This window comes from Bufo bufo, chromosome 1 (genome assembly GCF_905171765.1).
Source record: "Bufo bufo chromosome 1, aBufBuf1.1, whole genome shotgun sequence".
Lineage (NCBI taxonomy): Eukaryota > Metazoa > Chordata > Amphibia > Anura > Bufonidae > Bufo > Bufo bufo.
The window spans coordinates 217,605,423-217,626,629 of record NC_053389.1 but is presented as its reverse complement, the minus strand read 5'-3'; the positions used below and the strand labels follow the sequence as shown (position 1 = coordinate 217,626,629).

At 46.2% G+C, this 21,207-nt stretch overlaps 1 protein-coding gene across 9 annotated transcripts in view; it reads left to right on the top strand.

Moving 5' to 3' along the window:
* The window catches only part of EPS8 (epidermal growth factor receptor pathway substrate 8), a 145,083-nt gene that overhangs the window by 80,043 nt on the left and 43,833 nt on the right, over positions 1 to 21,207 (top strand). For all 9 annotated transcript variants that reach the window (XM_040435171.1, XM_040435194.1, XM_040435239.1 and 6 more), the window contains 11 exons: positions 783 to 865; positions 2,605 to 2,741; positions 2,895 to 2,968; positions 3,778 to 3,898; positions 6,014 to 6,102; positions 12,027 to 12,101; positions 12,231 to 12,379; positions 12,490 to 12,658; positions 14,169 to 14,203; positions 19,138 to 19,240; positions 20,691 to 20,834. In XM_040435171.1, the coding sequence (XP_040291105.1) occupies positions 783 to 865; positions 2,605 to 2,741; positions 2,895 to 2,968; positions 3,778 to 3,898; positions 6,014 to 6,102; positions 12,027 to 12,101; positions 12,231 to 12,379; positions 12,490 to 12,658; positions 14,169 to 14,203; positions 19,138 to 19,240; positions 20,691 to 20,834 (1,179 nt within the window). The remainder of the gene's footprint in view (positions 1 to 782; positions 866 to 2,604; positions 2,742 to 2,894; positions 2,969 to 3,777; positions 3,899 to 6,013; positions 6,103 to 12,026; positions 12,102 to 12,230; positions 12,380 to 12,489; positions 12,659 to 14,168; positions 14,204 to 19,137; positions 19,241 to 20,690; positions 20,835 to 21,207) is intronic.

Genomic DNA, 21,207 nt, shown 5'->3' with positions numbered 1-21,207 from the left:
CTCGCACTTATCCCTATAGTAGTTCCTGCTATCTCAGTTTAGCCGTGATCACTATTGGTTAGCAGCACACTGTTATTACCACAGTGCACTCCTCTTAGGATCAGGCGTCCTCCCAGTGTACTAAATATGAACGCATTCCCCTGAAGACGCCAAGAGTGCTTGGCGAAACATGTCGGGGGGCAGAGTGTGGTAAATGTGATTTTAGGCAGTGAGTGCTATGCCAAGCAAAAACGCAAGACATGCCAGTTCATATTTAGTACACTGGGAGGACGCCTGATCCTAAGAGGAGTGCACTGTGGTAATAACAGTGTGCTGCTAACCAATAGTGATCACGGCTAAACTGAGATAGCAGGAACTACTATAGGGATAAGTGCGAGCGCGCCCCCCAGTGGTCAAAGAGTGCATATATCAACAAAAGATACAACATAAGATACAATTGCAATAGGGCAGGCACCACTGGTAATTTTAATGTGTGAGTTCTAGTTATATATATGTTTTTTATGAGCATCAAATAAACGTTAAATTTTAAAATTGATACCTTCAGTAGCACGTGTCAACCCAGAGACAAACAGTGGTCTTATTGACCAATTGAAAAAACTCAGTATGTCTAGTCTCAACACGTGTTAGTGGGTCGTATGTAATTTCCATACATTGTGATCAGTGCCCCTTCCCTTATCCCATAGTGTTTACATTGTGATCTATGACCCCTTTCCCTTATCTTAACAAGGCTGTATTTGACTGATGTTGGGGTCTCCTTTTGTCTGACTCTGTTGTGTTTACAGGCTTCTACTATCCACCAGGATATCTACAGTGCAATGAGTGACAGCAAAGGAGGAAAAGCAAAGACCCGGCCAGACGTGCTCAGGTAATATGTGCTCACTGTGGTACCCTTTACTCTTCGATCACATGAAAACTGTATTTTTTGGAACTGATGGTCAGCAAATAAATTTTGTATTTCTTGCACCTCTGACTTCATCAATAACATGAATGTAGTCAGGAGAATATTGGCAAGGCCCTGGAGTTAATAATTACATGGACTCTCTGGGATTTTGATGGCCTATCTTCAGTAGTGTGTGAAAAAAAAAATAGGTTTTAGCCAGCAGCTTCCAAAGAATGTGAAAAAAGGGTTGTAAAAGCAAACAAGCATTACAAGTAGCAGCAAACCAGTGCAATGTAGCCGGATTCTACATTGCCCTGAATTTTGTAGGACAAAAGCCCAGAGCGGCAAGTCTGATAGTGTAGGTCCTGTCTGTTGGGAGCCAACTTGTCGCTGGTAGATGGGCCCGACACAATTTTGATTAAAAAAAATCTATTTATGATATCCTACATATAACAGTGATGCACTTTACATGTATTCTTGTTTGTAGTCTTTGCGCATTGAAGTGTGCTGCTACTGTGTGCACCTGAACTTTTTCACATGTTTGCAGGTTCTGGTCTAACTTTTTTATTTTTTTATATTTTTTTTTATATGCTTTGTACATTTGGGGTAGTGGCAGGGATCTGACTCCCAGCACCCCAACCATTAGAAGAGGCTACTGCTCACTAGAGCTCCCGTGAGCACTGTGGCCTCCTAACATGTTGCCAAGCACAGCGCCATACATTGTATAGTGGCTGTGTTTGGTATTGAAGCTCAGGTCCATTTACTTGAACATGTCAGCACTGCGCTTAGGCCACATGACCAATGTACTGCGACGTCACCAGCCTTTTCTAACCACTTTATCGCTAAGGTTGCTGGGAGTTAGACTCCCACTGATCAAATATTGATTACCTATCTTGAGGATAATCCCAGAATAAATCACAACGGATTGCACTCAATGAAGTTGTCCACATTGGTTTTTATTCTTTGCAAAACACCTTATACAATAGCAGCAGCGGTATAGGACGCCTCACAGACGTGGCTCGGAACAGGATATTCCAGTGTCAAGCAGTGCCATCCAGCATCTGTGTTTTTGTATCCTGAGGATAGGCTATAAATATCCTATAAATATCAAATTACTGGATGAACCTCAGCCCTGACCCTCTTCACAGGTATAGCTGTAAAATATAGGTGTTTGTTTTATGTGGAGCCCTTCTCATGGTGGTAACGTGACAGTCTCACATTGTTGGAAATACTTTATTGAATCTCCTTTGTGTTCACCCTGCTGCTGGATATACTTTAGGCCTTGTTCACACGTCAGTTATTTGATCAGTTATTTCCATCAATTTTTGTGAGCCAAAACTAGGAGTGAAGGCTACTCACAGATAAGGTATAATGAAAAAATCTGCAACTTTTCTATGTTTTTGACCGGCATCTGGTTTTGGCTCACATTAACTGATAAAATAACTGACTTGTGAACAAGGCCTTAGTTTGGTTTGAAGGCCCTGCAACCTATCCATCAGGAAAAAAGCCATTCATCACCTGTCCCTCCAGTCACTGGCTGGAGCAAGCTGCTATTTAGTAGATTGGGTGTGGGGCACCACATGTATCGGATACATCCAAGTGGCTGAAGAAAGGACACTCGCTGCTTTTGTAGAAAAGTCAGAGCTATGGCCATAATGGTCTTTAATAAACTTTGTGTGAATCTGTTGAGCGGTTTTGGGTAATGAATATTTATTTTGCCATAGGACCATCAATGCCGGTGACAACAAAGTCCCTCCACCTCCCCTGGCTCCTGCTCCTCAGCCCCCTGGATCAGTTACACAGGTGGATGTGCGAAGCCGTGTAGCAGCATGGTCAGCCTGGGCAGCAGAATATGGAGACTGTGAGTGTATGCGGGGGCAGTTATATAATAATATGCTACATGCAGAGCTGTGCGAGAGGCTTGCCGGTGAACCATCTATGTGACCGTCATGCTTTTAGCCACTTTTTGTACTCTGACCCTTTTTTTTTTTTTTTTTTGTTCTGTGAGCTACAGATGATCGATACCAGCAAAATTCCAATCAGGAAGACAGCGCGCAAATGGTCGAGGCCAAGATTGACAGAGACGTGGTAATCTGAGATTATGGACTTTATTAATGTATATTTAGGGCCGAATATTTGGTAGAATTAAAGCCTCATATTCATGTCTTCTGTATGTAAAGCACAGTTTTGAGTCCCTCACCATCCTGAATATCTAAGCTGTTAGTGAACATGACATCCAGAGGGTATAACTCTGCCCTGTTCATGCAATGATCCCACAGGTGCACAGTCTGTTACAGTACAGTTATCAGAGCTGAGTCTTGTAGCACCCTGTATGATCCTCACATGATCAGGACATAATTTCAGCCTCTGGGTGTGAGCAATAACTATGATAGTGAGCAGACATATTGAAAAGATCCCAACAGTTGGGTGCTCGTTAAGTGGAAGTGAAGCGCTGCATTTACATGCAGCAATCGCCTCCACAGTATGGGGTCGAGCTCCATACAGCTGCATTGTTCATCAGCAGCAGATTGCTGTTTAGACTGCCCGGAAATGTTTATTTACTTGCAAGCACAAACGATCATTTCACACGATGAACGGGCATTTCACTCTTTCATCAGGTGATTGGCTGCACCTTTAGACAGGCAGATTGTCAAGAATGAGCGTTCGCAGGAACATGTGATAACCAGCATGTTGTGGATATTGAAATCGAATGCATTTTCATTATTGCTGATTTATTGATTCCTTATGGAGAAGCCGTGGATTAGCCCCTTTGAATTACAATGGGATTACACTGGAACATCCACATAAGAAATCATAAGCATCCATACCAGATAAATGGCAAGTCCAGCACCTGTCAACAAAGCCTTACCACTCTACGTATCTCTGCTTTCTTGCAGCAAATTCTGAACCACATTCTTGATGACATTGAATTCTTTATTATGAAATTGCAAAAGGCAGCCGAAGCCTTTTCTGAGCTTTCCAAACGGAAAAAATCAAAGAAGAAAAAAGGTCCTGGAGGTAGGAATCTTCATGCACCTCATGTGATATGGTCCTAAAAATCAAAGTTCAGTGAGCATTTAAAGGATTTCTTGCCTAGACAGATGCTCCTGTTACTTCATGCAGTAAACCTTTAAATAAAAATGGGTATATTTTCTTTCTTTTTTTAAAATTGCTTTCTTTTCCAAGTTTACCAATAGCATCCCTGTACTTCCAGGATCTGCGGGCAGTCTGCACGCTGCCCCTGACATGTTACCGTTCTCCTACAGCCCCTATGAGTAATGCTTTATGTGCCAACATCAAATTGTCATATTTGCCACAGAGTCCCTGAGCTCCTACATGCCCATCTGTGAAATCCTCCCAGCTTCACCCACAATATACACTTCATAGGGCATTGAACAAGCACATATGCAGGGACTAGCAGATGAAACCTGGAAGTTCAGGGAAGGTAGGAAGTAACTGCACATGTGTTGCCAACAATTGAAAGTATTACTGGTGGACGTAACCGCCTGCAGTGCACCCTCTAGATGAAATAGAGGGGTGTGGAACATAGGTATGACGAGCATTTTCCATAATTGATTGAATTAACAGACATTACCATAATACTTTCTGAAGCTCTGTTTGTAGGTTAACCCTTTAGATGCGCATGTTCACCCTCACAACCAGTGATATTTCAGACACATCTAAGAAAAAATTAAGCAACTTTGCATCTAATTTAGTTATTTGTTCCCATCAATGGGTGTTAAGTACAGAGTTCAGAGGGAGTAAAAGCTGTACACACTAAACTGGAGGAGAGTTAAAGACTGCAGGTCCAGCGCCTTGGAATTTAAAATAAAACGTAACTTTTATTTACATGAATAAAAAAAACTCTGTGGGGATCCAGGGGATTCATCTGTGCTGCCTTTTTCTTCATATTACGGGAGTGTGTGAATTACGCAAATTTATGTTAAGCTGTGCAAAAAAAAAAAAAAGTTGCTTTGTTGTCTTTTAGGAATTGTGTTGGATAAATGAATATTGGTAGCTGGAGTTCTTCCATCCTGCTGATTTTGATTTATATGTCTGTGTGACCGCAGTCCTGTAGGTTTAGTATGGGTGTAAATATAATGAATTATGAGCATGTGATTCTTTAAAAGTAACCTGTCTGTAAAGTTGTGGTCATTAAACCACTGGCATGTTGTAATTGGGCTTGTAAATACCTTTCTTAGACGTGCCTATGTAGAAAACACTGCCTTTACTAGGAGGGAGAGAGAGAAGTTCTAAAACCCGCACATGCTGCTTATCAGTAGTCATTTGGGCGGTGCTATAGTTGTGACATGTAACAGTTCCCTGGCTGTAACCACACTCGCTTTGCCTTAGGCCTCTTGCACACAGCCGCTGTGGTTCCGTGGCCGTATTGCAGGCCGCATACGGCGGTTCTGCAATACATGGGGCACAGGCCATGTGCATTCCGCATCACGGATGTGGATCCATTCACTTAAATGAGTCCACAAATCCGAAGGTGCGGAACGGAAGCACGGAACGGAACCCCACGGAAGCACTACGGAGTGCTTCTGTGGGGTTCCGATCCGTGCTTTCGTTCCGCCAAAAAATATAACTTGTTCTATCTTTTTGCGGAATGGACGGATCAAGGACCCATTCAAGTTGAATGGGTCTGGATCCATCCCTGCCACCGCACAGACGTTGACCACAATTTGGAGTCCCCAATGCACGGAACCACAACCGCCGTGTGCAAGAGGCCTTAAGGGTTTTTCCAGCATTAACTATGGTTTAACCCCTTAAGCACCCAGCGGTTTTCAGTCTTTTTTTTTTTTTTTACTCCCTGCCTTCCCGGAGCCATAACCTGACCTGTTACCTTCATTCTCCAGTTCAGTACAATTTCAGCAATAACCTTTATCTACATTTTTTTGTTTGTTTTTTATTCTTTAAAAAAAAAAAAATTTGAAAAATCTTTTTATTTGCATTGCCATAGTCTTCAGGGCGGTGTCATTTGGGGCAGGATTTTGTTGTTTGCCTCCAGACTTTACCTGGAGCTCTTCTATATGTTCTCATCAGCTTGTTTGTAATAGGACAGTTCTATTGATGTGACTTATGTGATGAACTTAGTGTTCACATAATCCCTATTTCTGTTCCTTTTAGAGGGAGTTCTGACTCTCCGTGCCAAGCCTCCCCCTGAGGAAGAGTTTGTTGACTGCTTCCAGAAGTTCAAACATGGCTTCAACCTCCTGGTGAGTGATGGCAAAGGCACTTTTTAAAAGGGGTTTTCCAGGCTTTTTATATTGATGACCTGTCCTCAGGATGTCAGATTGGCGGGGGCCCGACACCGCCCGCCCCCCCCCTGCAAATCAGCTGTATGAAGAGAAGGCACATACCGTGCACGCGTGCTGTCTCCTGTCTCTCTTCTTGCTCGCTGCTACTATATCTATGGCGAGTAGCAAGAGAGACGGGAGACTGCACATGCTTTCTCTATATACAGATAATCTGCAGGGCTGTCGGACCCCCACAGATCTGATATTAATGACCTGTCCTGAGCATAGGTAATCAATATGAAAAGCCTGGAAAATCCCTTCAAGACACAGCTGGATGGGGGGCAGTTAGTAATCTGGTGCCCTCCTCATTTACTGATTTACAAGCTACTCTCCTGTGCCCATTCCACAGTTTTATCACCCTAGACCAATATTAAACTTTTCTCGCCCATTCCATTGGGGGACACAGACCATGGGTATAGCTTAGGCCATTACTAGGAGGAGACACTATGCAAATAAGAAAGAACAGCTCCTCCTCCACTGGCTATACCCCCATGCTCCAACAGGAGGACCTCAGTTTTAGCTTAGTGTCTGATAAGGAGGTGACATTCCTGCTCCTGCAGGGTTGTCCCTGTAATTTTTCTCTTCTCACGTTTGTTTTTTTTCTCAATAGAGGACGCAGGGTCGCATGGCGTCCCTGGTCTCTCAGTGGAGCGAGCACCGGGGTCGAATGGACGTCCCCGGCTACCTCCCCTTCCCCCCAGAAGATAAGTGGAACCGGGCTCGACCTGCAGCTCCGGTGGCCTACCAGATCCAGGGTCACCTATTCCTGCCCTCTATCCAGTGCACTGCCACTCCTTGTGCCAGATGACTGAAGAGGTGACCCCGCTGGTCCGGAACAGAGGGTGAAGACTGCAGGACTCAGATAAGTACATCGGCTCTCCTGCAATCTCCCCCTTCCCCCGTACTAAATGTGTGACGCGGTGCTTTGGGGCTTACCTGTGGATCAGGGTGGCTGCCGGATTGAGAGGGAGGAGGGATTCCTTTTTGGGGCTGTGATTATTCGCAGCGCCTTGCTACTGCCCCTTTTCCAGTTTGCGTGGAGAGCTTTTTAACCCCTTCATTCATGGCGGTGGACGCCATTTTCAGTGCCTCTGCTCTGGCACTTCTGCTTTGCCTCAGCGCTGCTCCACGCTTGGCTGCTCCTCCAGCTCCTCACAGGTCACGGTAGGACTGCAAAGCTTGGATACCCTGACTCTGGGATTGTCGCCATCATGCCTAAACCTGGGGCCCCCCAAAAATCGAAGGCGGCAACTCAGGTCCCTCTGGGATCCTGTAAGGTATGCCGCCTGCCACTATCGGTTACTGGATCCTGTGACTCTTGCCTTGCCTCAGGACAGGATCATCATCCTCCTCCAATCCAGCCCAGTCCCTCCTTGGCCTCTGCCATATCTAGGGCGGCCGTGGACTTGGCCCAAGTCTCGCGCGCGGCCATGGCCTTTATGGAACGCATGGCGGCCACGGATCCTGAGCCAGAACCCTCGCCTAAGCTCTCCACCATGGTGGCAGACTTGGTCACGGCGGTCCGTGACACCTTTGACATCCAGGGGGAACCTCCTTCTGGTAGTAGCCAGGAATTTCCCCTTTTCCACTCCAGAAAACCAGAGGCAGTCACATTCCCCATTCATGGCTAGTTCGCCAAGGTCCTTTCAAAGGCTTGGGAGCGCCCTAATCACCGTTTTTCTGCCACAAGGCGCATGGATACTCTTTATCCTTTCCCGGCAGATAATGTGCAGCAGTGGTCTTCTCCTCCTAAGGTTGACCCGCCGGTGGCCAGATTAGTTAAGAATACGGCAATACCTGTCCTGGACGGGTCCTCCCTTCAGGACTCCGTTGACAGGCGTTTTCCAAAGCCACCTTCACTCTGGCGGGCACAGGTCTGCGGCCCGCGTTCGCCTCGGCCTGGGTAGCCAGGGTGCTGTCTGTGTGGTTGCAATGCCATCATCAGGACTTCGCGGAGCAGGATGCATCTGCGGACACCCTGAACTTCGTCCTCCAGATGTCCCAGGCGACAACATTCCTCTGTGAGGCCTCGTTGGACGTCAGCACTCTCTTTGCGCGGATTTCGGCCCTCTCTGTCACGCAGCGCAGGGAGGTCTGGTTGAAGGTCTGGGATGCCGACGCTTCCTCCAAGCGTTCCCTCACTAACCTCCCCTTTACGGGCTCCAGGCTCTTTGGTGCTAAGCTGGATGAGATTATCTCTGACGCTACGGGGGGCAAGAATACACACCTGCCCCAGTCTAGATCCAAGCGCGCTTTCAGAGCCCGCCCCTCTGGCTCTAGAAACCAGTCCTTTCGATGTTTCTCCTCCTCCAGGTCTGCGACAGCCCCCTCCTCCGGCGGCTCTCAGGACTCCCGCAAGAAGCCTTCCTTTAAGCCTCAACCTTCCTGTTGCCTGCGGGCAAAATTCCAGGGGAGTTCTGCCCTCCCAGCGGTTCCCAAGCAATCCTCAGCCTGAAGGGGCGCCCCCTTCCGCTTGCGGTGAGAGGCCGTCTGCTCTCCTTTCAACAAGTCTACAGAGCTCACGTTCAAGACCCCCTGGGCCCTGGAAATTGTAACTTCTGGTTACAAGATAGAATTTGTTTCCAGACCTCCGGAACGTTTCTTTCCTTCTCGTGTTCCTGGGGATCCAGCCCGAGCCTCAGCCCTTTTACAAGCGGTTTCTTCCCTTCTGGTCCGGGGAGTAGTTGGCCCAGTTCCTCTGGAGGAACAGGGGGCAGGGTTCTACTCAAATCTCTTTGTAGTGCCAAAGAAGGAGGGATCAGTGCGTCCGGTCCTAGACCTGAAGCTATTAAACAAGTCACTGCGGGTGTGGAGGTTCCGGATGGAATCCATCCGCTCCTTCCAGGGGAGTTCCTCGCGTCGGACATCCGGGACGCCTATCTGCATGTCCCTATCGCAGAATCTCACCACAGATTCCTGCGCTTCGCCATTGGAGACCGTCATTATCAGTTCCTCGCCCTTCCCTTTGGGCTGGTGACAGCCCGGCGGGTATTTACAAAAATTTTGGCGCCGCTCATGGCGCTTCTCCGTACATGGGGCATATCTCTGCTGCCCTACCTGGACGACATACTGATAAAGGCTCAATCTCCTCTCCAGGCCGAAGACAGCGTCAGGATCACTGTTCAGACTCTGCAACAGTTCGGCTGGCTAATCAACTTCCCGAAGTCCTCTCTCCGACCTGCCCAGAGGGTGACCTTCCTGGGAATGATTATGGACACTACTGCAGCCCGGGTATTCCTCCCGGATTGCAAGTTTTCGGGAGTCTGTGTCGCGCCTTCTGCACTCCCCGTGTCTCCATCCGGGAGTGCATGCAGGTTCTGGGGCTCATGGTGGCCTCCTTCGAGGCAGTCCCCTTTGCCCAGTTTCACACGCGGCCTCTGCAGGCGATCCTGTCCTTCTGGGACAGGACATCGAGGGGTCTGGACTCTCGGATCCGCCTTCCTCCTCAGGTTCGCATGGATCTTCTGTGGTGGCTGTCCCCTCAGATTCTGACTTCAGGAAAATCCTTCCTCCCAATCTCCTGGACAGTCGTCACCACTGATGCCAGTCTCCTGGGTTGGGGCGGCGTTCTCCGGGCTCGGACGGTTCAGGGGATGTGGTCAGAGGTGGAAGCCCGCCTTCCGATCAACATACTGGAGCTCAGAGCAATTTTTCTCTGTCTCATTGGACCCCCCTCCTAGCGGGTCTCCCGGTAAGGATCCAGTCGGACAATGCCACAGCCGTGGCCTATATGAATCATCAGGGCGGAACCCGCAGCCGGCCGGTGATGCAGGAGGTGAAGAGGATCCTCCAGTGGGTGGAGGCTCACGTTCCAATATTGTCTGCAGTGTACATCCCAGGGGTCGAAAACTGGACTGCAGACTTTCTCAGCCGCAACAGGGTGGATCCGGGAGAGTGGTCTCTGCATCCGGACGTATTCGAGGACATCTGTCGCCGTTGGGGCCGCCCTGACGTGGACTTGATGGCGTCCAGGCTCAACAACAAGGTTCTCACTTTCCTGGCCCGAGCTCGGGATCCGGAGGCGTATGGGGTGGAAGCTCTGGTGTCTCTGTGGCAGCACTTCGCACTCCTCTGTCTTCCCACCACTGCCTCTTCTCCCAAAGGTTCTTCGCAGAGTCGCGGCAGAAGGAATCCTGACTGTCCTCATCGCGCCCGATTGGCCTTGCCGCGCCTGGTTCTCAGAAGTCACTCGGATGCTGGCGAACGTTCCGTGGCCTCTTCCTCTCAGGGAGGACCTGCTGTCTCAAGGACCTCTCTTCCACCAGAATTTACAGCCACTTCGTTTAACAGCGTGGCTGTTGAGACCACCATCTTGAAGAAGAGGGGCTTCTCGGACTCTGTTGTGAAGACCATGATCAAAGCCAGGAAACCAGCTTCCTCCCGGATATACTATCGTACCTGGAGGGCCTTTCTTGCATTTTGCGAGGAGATAGGTGCTTTTCCCCTTCATTTCTCTGTTCCGGTGGTCCTCTCCTTTCTCCAGTCGGTTCTTGAGATTGGAATGTCCCTGAGCTCTCTGAAGGGTCAGGTCTCCGCTCTGGCCATTTTCTTTCAGCGCTCCCTGGCTTTGCTGGGTCTGGAGAGGACCTTCCTGCAGGGGGTGGTGCATTCGGTCCCTCCGTATGTTCCTCCTCTGCCCCACTGGGATCTGAACCTGGTTCTGTCTTCTCTCCAGGCGGCTCCTTTTGAGCCTCTGAGGGACATTTCCCTGAGTCTTCTCACTTGGAAGGTGGTCTTTTTGGTGACCATCACCTCTATCAGGAGGGTATCGGAGCTGGCCGCCCTCTCCTCTATGGAGCCTATTTTGGTTTTCCACAGGGATAAGGTGGTACTGCGCCCAGTCCCTTCCTTCTTTTTTGCCCAAGGTGGTCTCCGCCTTCCACCTTAATAAGGACATAGTCCTGCCATCCTTTTGCCCCGCTCCAGTGAACCCCAAGGAGCGCGCTCTCCATTCTCTGGATGTTGTCCGTGCTTTGCGGGTGTACCTGTTGGTTACTGCCCCATTTCGCCGCTCGGACTCCTTTTTTGTGGTTCCCGAGGGGCCTCGTAAGGGTCTGACGGCCTCCAAGGTGACTGTGGCTCGGTGGATTCGGTCGACTATTGCCATGGCCTATCAATCCCGGGCTAGGGTTCCCCCAGCGGGGGTTACCGCGCACTCCACCAGGGCGGTGGGGGCCTCCTGGGCTAGGCGCAATCGAGCCACTACATCACAGCTTTGTAAGGCGGCCACCTGGTCGTCCTTACATACCTTTACAAAGTTCTACCAGCTGCACTCTCTGGCATCGGCTGATGCTGCCCTAGGGCGCAAGGTATTGCAGGCTGTGCTTCCTGTTTAACCGTTGGACTTTTCCCTCTGGTAATGCTGGTCTTCCCACCCCATGGACTGCTCTAGGATGTCCCATGGTCTGTGTCCTCCAATGGAATGAGCGAGAAAAGGAGATTTTTTGTAAAACTCACCTGTAAAATCTTTCTCGTCTTTTCCATTGGGGGACACAGCTCCCACCCATTCTTGTCCGTTGCAGGAGGGGTTGGTTATATTCTATTGGGACCTTATGGTTAACGGCCCGATGGCGGTTTTCCTCGGTTTGGTTTTTGGTCTCCTTCTCCTACTGCTTTTGCACGCACTGAGGTCCTCCTGTTGGAGCATGGGGGTATAGCCAGTGGAGGAGGAGCTGTTCTTATTTGCATAGTGTCTCCTCCTAGTAATGGCCTAAGCTATACCCATGGTCTGTGTCCCCCAATGGAAAAGACGAGAAAAAGATTTTACAGGTGAGTTTCTCAAAAAATCTCCTTTTTGGGAAGATTGAGTTTTCATTAAATAGATTTTTCTTTTTTTTTTACAGGCCAAATTGAAGTCCCAAATTCAGAACCCAAGTGCAGCAGAGCTGGTTCATTTCCTCTTCACACCACTAAGTATGGTAAGTAGGTGTAGGAAAATATGATTTTGATTTAATGTATGCACTTGCCGTTTGTATATTTGCTCCAGTGCCAGATTTGATGGTTTTAAATTTATTGTCTGTATTTAATTTAATTTAACTGTTTTGTAGATGGTAGAGGCCACAGGAGGCCCGGAACTTGCAAAAAGTGTCCTGAGCCCTCTGCTGATTAAGGACGCCGTTGATTTTCTACATTTTGTGCTCAACAGTGAGGAGAAGAATCTGTGGCTGTCACTAGGTGATACGTGGAGCAAACCCAGGTAGTAATCTGATTGTACTGACTCATGAAAAAACTCCACCATAAACTCAACTTCAACCAGAAGCTACCCGTCATTTATAAATCTGTCCTTACACCCTGACTTCTCTATAGAGTGGAATGGCCTAAAGACCAGTTCATCCCCCCATACGTACCACGGTTCAGGAATGGTTGGGAGCCACCCTTGTTAAACTTTGGAAATGTTCCTAAAGAACCAGTACGGAACCAGATGGTGTCAACTCCACCCGAACAAAAGCAAGAACCCAGAAGTTTTCCATCAGAGGTTAGAAACAGTATTTCCAATCCATTCTTAATAAGCAGTGTGAGGTGTCTGAATTTCTGGGGATGGGGATGTGATGACAAGTAAAAGTGGCAGGGCCCTGTCACTATTACTTCTTTAAGGTCCCTTTCACAAGAGCATTACAGATTCTCTCGGGGTCTGTTCAGGAAAAAAAACTCAAGGTTTTGCACGCAAGTTCAGTCAGTTTTGTCTGCAGTTACGTTCAGGTGCAATCAGTTTTTGCACGTGTGGAAAAAAAAAGAAAAATAACAATCTACATCTCCTAGCAACCATCAGTGGAAAACGCATTTCATCCTGATGCAATCCGTATTTCACTGAAGCCTCATTCTGTTCTATGGAACCAGAGCTGCATGAAAAAACTGAATATAGAACATGCTGCAATTTTTCCTGAACGCAGAAATGATGCTTGAAAATGGGCATAAACCCATTAAAATGAATGGGTCAGAATTTAGTCCAGATGCTATGCATTTGCTTTACGCATCATGACCCAACGGAAAACTCACTCCTGTGAAAGAGACCTAACTGCCTTTTGTCACAACTGCCTGGCAGACCATGCTTATTGCAGTAGTGTTGCAACTCAAGTCTAAAGGGCAGAGTGTATGGAGAATAATAAGTTTACTATATATACATGTGCTCATTCAAGGGGTTGTCCAAGTGTTTTGTAATGATAACCTATTCTTAGGATAGGTAATCGGTATTTGATCAGTGAGGATCTGACTTTAGACGGTCGATCAGCTGTTTTAAAAGGCCGCAGCGCTCTGGAGAGCACCTCTGCCTCTTTCTAGGCCAGTAATGACATGTTCATTGATCATGTGGCCTAGGTGCAGCTTAGTCCCATTTCAAGTGACTGGGGCTGAGCTGCGAAACGAGGCACAGCTCTGTGCAAGGTAAGCAGTAAGGAGATTGTGAGACTCACAGAACGTCACAGCCTCTTCAAACAGCTGATTGCCGGGGGTTCCAGGAGTCGGACCCCCACCGATCACATACTATTGACCTATCCCCCTTTAAGTTCCACACCAGTGGGAATGCCCCCCCAATAAATCATGTAAATGTGATCTGCACCCTAGTACAGCAGATAATATGTTCACTACACTAACAAAGTGGCTCAATATGATAAGCACCATAATAAAGTGGGTTAGTATAGTCAGTACGCTCATAAAGCTGGTAAGTATGATTAGCACTCTAATAAAGTGGATAAGTATCATCAGTACCCCAGGAAAGTGGGTTAGTAAGTTCAGCACCCAAATAACGCAGATCAGTACGATCTGCACCTAATAAATGGGGTCAGTAAAAATAGCGCCATATTAAAATAGGTCAATATGATTAGCATCCCTAGTAAAGGGTGCAGGACGACCAGCATGTTAATATAACAGGTCAGTGTGATCAGCACCTGAATAAAGCAGATGAATAACGTCATGTCTACCTCTGTGTTCATCACTGAACTTCTGGTGTCATGTAATAAGTGAATATCCTTCATGTTTTGTATTTGCAGTTTTCCCGCAGCTCTGACCTTCCTCCACCGGACAAGTAAGTGGATTATAACAAGGAATGGGATTTGTATTGTAGCTCATCCTTTATTTCATGTCGTGGGCTGAAGGGGAGGCCTTTGAGGCTGGGAAAGGGTGATGGATGTTTTAGGTGTTAAAATTATCTGAATTCCATAGTATCAGGATTCTGGCTGATGAGACCGTTAGGACAGCGACCTCAGTGATACCCATACTCATAAGAGAGGCCTGTACACAGTAGTGACATGTACAGGTGTACCCTGCATCTAGTATATCGAGATCGGCGCACTGTTTTTCTCAGTTCTAGTTATATTCCTACTAAGTAACTTTTCAGCCCTGGTCGTCAGGAGGTGATATGTAGGTGATAAGTCAGGTTGTGTCTGTGGACACATCCTACATTAGTTCCTCCACATTCCTCTCATGATGCTTCTTGTTAACTCCATTTCCTGCACTGACTCCTTTACTTCTGTTTTTTGTCGCAGGAATTTTTATTTCTATAATTCCTAACCTGATGTCCCCAACCTCCCGGACTGTGTGCAATAGTCGCCAGTTCTCCTCTGAAGAACATATCGGGCTACCCAAGTCCTGACCTTCCTTGTATTCTTCTGTACATAAAAATTAGCTGCCAATCCCAGCCAAACACTGCCACCAATCACATGAGAATCTGATCTAAATCGAATCATGATAGAGATTACCTCTGATCAGAACAGACCGCAATCACATGGTTCTGTGATCAGCCACTTTGCTCTTCCTTCTCATACATCACCTGACCCATAGTGTCTTTTGAATATAAACCCTCATGACGTGACCTAGTGATCAATGTGCTGTATGAGAAGCAAGATTCTCCAATCAACTTGCCTTGATTTCCCCCAGATTATATGTCCCCTTCTTAATAACAAAAATCACTTGTACTGATACGTCCTGTATATATTATATATTACTACACCATACGAAGTGAGCTTTGTAATAAACCAACCTTGTCACTTTTGTTTTCTATGGATTATTTGTGACTCATTGACACCGAACAATGCAAGCAATGGCCTAACACAGACATGAAGCTTGACTGTACAGTCGTATACTAAGGCCTCCTCCACTTCTCCATTAAGAACATCCTGATGCCTGATCTGCATGCAATGGTTTTTGAATGGCTGAAACCTGGCATTTTTGCCGGAAAGCGGCCAGATCACCACCGCACCTCATTACAGTCAATGGGGATGCTGCGGTGAAGTAGAAGATCTGGTAACGGCCGATCCTGCAGGCTGCTCTGTGCTGGATCTCCTTGACAGAATGTAAAGTCAACTACACAAACCTATACATGTAGTGACAGACTTGTCAAAACTATGTAAAAGCGAGAGGTTGGTGCCCATAGCAGCCAATCACAGTGCAGCTTGCGTTTCGCCAGAGCAGTTTACGAAATAAAAGCTGAGCTCTGATTAGTTATGGGCAGCAAAGACAGATTTTTCTTTTATACAGGTTTCATAAATAAGGCCCATGTAACATAAACCCCACAGACATATACATATTGAGGTAATCAAGCATATACATACAGTATACGTACATTGCTCAATCATACTATCAAAACCACTGACAGGTGAAATAAATTGTAATCTCTTGACAACATCTGTCAAGAGGTGGATGCATTAGGCAGCAAGTGAACAGTCAGTTCTTGAAGTTGATGTGGTGGAAGCAGGGAAAATTGGCAAGCAGGGTGTTTCCGCTATGCAGTTGTTAACCCCTTCCTGCGGTGTGCAATGGGTGTATGGAGTGGGCTCCTGAGCTGTTAATTTCAGCTGACACCTGCTTGCATTGACTGGGATTGCAGATAACTCCAATCCCGGTCATTTACCCCCTCATATACGGACAGTCAATAGCACCTGTGGCGTATTAGGGGTTAGACAGAAGGAGGGGACTCAGAGCACCTGTGATGAAATGCAGGTTTCTAATGAGTTGCTTTGGCAGCCTGGGGTCTTGTACAGACTTCCAGGACTGCGGAAAAATCGCAAGATTCTGATCAGTTGCTAAGGTAGCCCTGAGCCTTGTGAAGTAAACTGCCTGGTAACCTGTGTCTACATCAGGGCTTAATAGAATGCCTGTCAAAATCCCATAGACTGCCATAGAATTCTAGAGCAGTCTATGGTACACGCAGTCAGAGGACCACAGTCTCTATTTTCCTAAGGGTCCATTCACACATCCAGCAATGTGCGAACCGCACATGGCCGGCACTATAATAGAAAATGCCTAATCTTGTCCGCAATTGTGGACAAGAATAGGACATGTTCTATTTTTTTCGGGAACGAAATTGCGGACCCCTGAAGTGCGGGTCCGCATTTCTGGATCCGAACAGCACATCGTGTGGCCCCATAGAAATGAATGGGTCCGCAATTCCGCAAAATGCGGAACAGAATTGTGGACGTGTGAATGGAGCCTAATGGGACAAAAAATTACAGTAAGAAAAAAAATGGTGAAAACACAAATATGAAAATTTCAAATAACCCCCTTTCCAAATTTTACATATAGATAATACAAAAATATACATTGATATTGCCACATCCAAAAATATAAATATGAAACTATTTATCTGACACTGAGAACATTGTTAAAAAAAATAAAAATGGTTGTGTTGCTGTTTTTTCGTCGCCTCAAGTCCCCCGTCCCCCCCAAAAAAAAGCTGAAAAAGTGATCAAAAAGCTGCATGTACCCCAAAGTGGTACCAATAAAAACTACAGGTCGTCCTGTGAAAAAACAAGCCCTCTTAACACTTGTGGAAAATATAAAAAAAAAAATGGCTGTCAGACAATGGTGATGTAAAAAATTTGTGAATCATAATGCAAACTATATAAATTTGGTATCGCATTAATTGTACTAACCGCAGAATTAGGTTGTCATGACCTTTTTAGCGCACAGTGAACACCGTAAAAACGAAATCCATGAATCCAAGATCCAAGGCGGAAATGCAGTTTTATTTATTTTTTTCAATTTCACACCACAAATATTTTTTTTTTCCTGTTTTCAAACATACGGTAACCTAAATGGTGCCATTACAAAATACAACTTGCCCCCACAAAAAACAAGCCCTCATACATCTATGTGAATGGAAAAGTAAGACAGAAGGAAAAAAAACTAAAACGCAAAAATGAAATTTGGTCTTACCCTGAAGAGTTTTAATACCTACCAAAAATGGTCTATGGGCAACTGGTGAACCAGTGGTGGGGTCTCAGGCATCCAAGGCTTATTGATGCGCCGGTGAAGTTGAGGCTAATCTCTCTGGTGCAATCCTATAGAAGAGCTGCTATAACGTAAATAGCTGAAAATGTTGCTGCTGGCTACGATGGAAAGCTGCCTGAACACACAATGCCTCACAGCTTGCTTTGTGGGAGGTTGGAGGAGACCAGTCACATTTCCCATGCTCACCCTTGTTCACTGCCAAAAGTGCCTGCAAGGGGCATCAGACCTGGACCGTGGATCAATGGAAGAAGGTGACCTGCTCTGATTAATGAGGTTTTCTTCCACAGAGTGTGGATGGCTGGGTGTATGTACGGAAAAAGATGGCACCAGGATGCTCTATGGGAATAAGACAAGCTAGCAGATGCAGTGTTATGCTCTGGGAAACCTTGGGTCCTCTCATTCACGTGAATGTTACTTTGACATGTACCAACTACCTTAACGTTGTAGAATAAGCGAACACATTGATGGCAACAGTTCTCCCTAATGTCAGTAGCTGCTTTCAGCAGGATAATGCACCCTGCCGCACTGCAAATAGTGTTCAGAAATGCTATGAGGAACATGACAAAGACTTCTTCAAGACTTGGCTTTTAAATTCCATCTAAATCTGATCAAGCATCTGTAGGATGCTGAAAAAGGAGTCCAGTCCTTGGAGGCCCCACTGTGCTACATATATATAACCTGAAGGATCTGCTGCTTACGTCTTAAAACCAGATACCGCTGGCCACCTTTAAAAGTCTTGTATAGTCCATGCCCCGCTGGGCCAGAGCTGTTTGCCGTAACTATGGGGACCTATACAATGGTTAGGCAGAAGGTTTTACTGCTATGACTGATTGGGGTCCATCATATGTGTGTGTTAATCACACATGCTTGTGTTTTTAGCTGTGTATATGTAACAAATCAACTGTATAGGACCACAGGCTTCTGATCCTTGTGAGGTCAGATATGGCCAGATAATGTGTAATCCCTCAAATGCTTCATGTGCACCTGTGTAATTCAGTCTGCTCTGTATGATAAAGTGAGGAAGTCTGTTACTAAATGAAGCCTTCCTGGTTGGAGTCTGTATATGGTATGTGAGTAGGTGGAGATGACACCAACCTGAACCTGAACTGCAGCAGAATTTCTGTTAACAAAATGTAAGAAGACTGGAGAACTTGTGCAGAAAAGGATGCCACTGCTCCATCACTCATGGTCCGATGTAGATCTGTTTCTAAATATTTAGAGGTGCTGTCCTCCACCAGTCTTTCACAGCTCTGTCATCTCAATGTAGCTATTAGATCTGATGTGGAGAGTAGACCAGGCATGAGGGGTGTTTCAAGCAGAAGATGATGAATGGAAGAGACCCTGAAGGTAATACCAGTATATTATAATATGGATGAAAGTGACTGTCTGCGCACATGCCGTGACTATTACATGAGAGGGGAACCATACTGATGGCAGTGAAGTTCCCACTGTCTGCGCTTCCTTCACCAGCTCTTATCAAACCCACAATTGACATGGTGCTTGTGCGGCAGTGTGTCCAGATTCCTCGACAGTCACAATATAATTAATGCGATGATGAAGTCCACAGCAAATAATCTGCCATAACACTGGCCTGTATGTTAAGATAGGAAATTGTGAGAGAAACTAATGCAGAACATGGGGTCTTGATCCAAGATCCTGCAGGTTCCTTAGGAAGTTATGAGCTGTTTACCCAAGATTCCTAATAATCTGTACTTCTGTCCTCCACCGCAGGAACCAGGAGGTAGTGCACACCAAGAAGTACGCCATCTGCAAGTATGACTTCGTGGCCAGGAATGTAAATGAGCTCTCTGTGCTGAAAGACGACATTGTGGAGGTAATGAGTGATCCCCACAGATTGAGTGGTCTGGAGATGTTTAGGGGGAACTCTAGATTCCCTCTACAGACCTTGACGTTCCCACTTTGCGATACTAGAGTATATAGCAACAGTCACCTGATATTGTAACTAGTGTGTTTTGCAATGCTCACATGATAATATTACTAGTGTGTATACTAACATTCCCCTCATACTATTACTAGTATGTATAGTAACACTCCCCTCATACTATTACTAGTGTGCATAGTAATTCATTATACTATTATGTGTAGTAACACTCCTCTCATACTATTACTAGTGTGTATGGCAGGGATCCGCAACCTTCGGCACTCCAGCTGTTGTGAAACTACAACTCCCAGCATGCTCCTTCCACTTGCTTGGCTGTTCTCTAAACTCCCACACAAGTGTGCATGATGGGAGATGTAGTTTCACAACACTTGTAGTGCCAGAGGTTGCTGTCCCCGGTGTATAGTAACAATGACATACTATTACTAGTATGTTTAGTAATACTTCTCTCAAACTATTACTAGTGTGCAAAGTTTCACTCCCCTCATACTATTACTAGTGTGCATAGTATCACTCCCCTCATACTATTACTAGTATGTATAGTAACACTCCCTTCATACTATTACTAGTGTGCATACTAACACTCCCCTCATGCTATTACTAGTATGTTTAGTAATACTCCCCTCATACTGTTACTAGTATGTATAGTAACACTCCTCTCATACCATTACTAGTGTGTCTAGTAACACTGACATCATATTATTACTAGTGTGTATAGTAACACTCCCCTCATTACTAGTATGTTTAGTAATACTCCCCTCATACTGTTACTAGTGTGTATAGTAACGCTCACATCATGATGTTACTATTGCGTATAGTTCAAACTCAACCGGCTGGAGACCTACACAGGGAATGAGAACCGCCCATGTATTGGTTTATATACATTAATGGGGTGATGCAGCTAGTAATGTTGATGACCATCCTCAGGATAGAGTAGGTGATCAATATAAGATCAGTGGGGTTCCGACTCCTGGCACCCCTGGCCATCAGCTGTTTTAAGAGGAGTTGGCTCTCGCATGGGTGCTACTTCCTCTTTATTATTACACTGTGTGTCGCTGGTGCAGTGTAATTACAAGTACTTGTTCCAGTCACTTGAATGGGACGAGCACCTGTAATTACACTGCGCCGCTGCTGCAGCGAGACTATGTGCAGTGGGATCTTGTAGAGGAAACAGTGCTTGTAGAAGCGCCTCCTCCTCTCCAAACAGCTGATTAATGAGGTTGTTGGACCCTCACCGATCATAGAAGCATATTGGGGGAATTGGGGTGTAGCCTGTTACCACTGTGAATGCTGCCACACACACAAGGCTCGACATTGTTTACTTCAGTGTACAAAGGCAAGCCTTACATCCATATCCCCTTCCATCTGCTTCTCTCCATTTCAGATCAGTGATGATAGAAAACAGTGGTGGAAGGTTATAAATACTAGCGGCTCTTCTGGATTTGTGCCAAACAACATCCTGGGAGTAATGAAACCTGAGGAGCCATCATTGGGGCGTTCAGAACCAGCGTACAGCCAGACGATTCAGGTACCTCCGCCTCTGATAGTCTAATGTGGTTGCTTTATTCCTGCAGTATTTTAGGTAGTGTGCCCTTGGCTGCATGGTTGAGTCCTTGTACAGCAGGAATACTGTTGGTGTGAAGGAGTGCTATCCATTTAGTATACACAGCTAAATTCTTCCACATGGCCTCATACACCCTATGGATGGACAGAATGTATTACTAAGCACCTAAATAACAACTTTCTATGGTAGATTGGCCAGTCATTGTGTATGACTATATACTACATCACTGAGCTCATAGGTGGTGACTCGGTATACAGTGCCTTGAAAAAGTTTTCACACCCCTTGAACTTTTCCACCCTTGAGAGACCGCCTCCATCCAGGACAGGAAACAGGAACT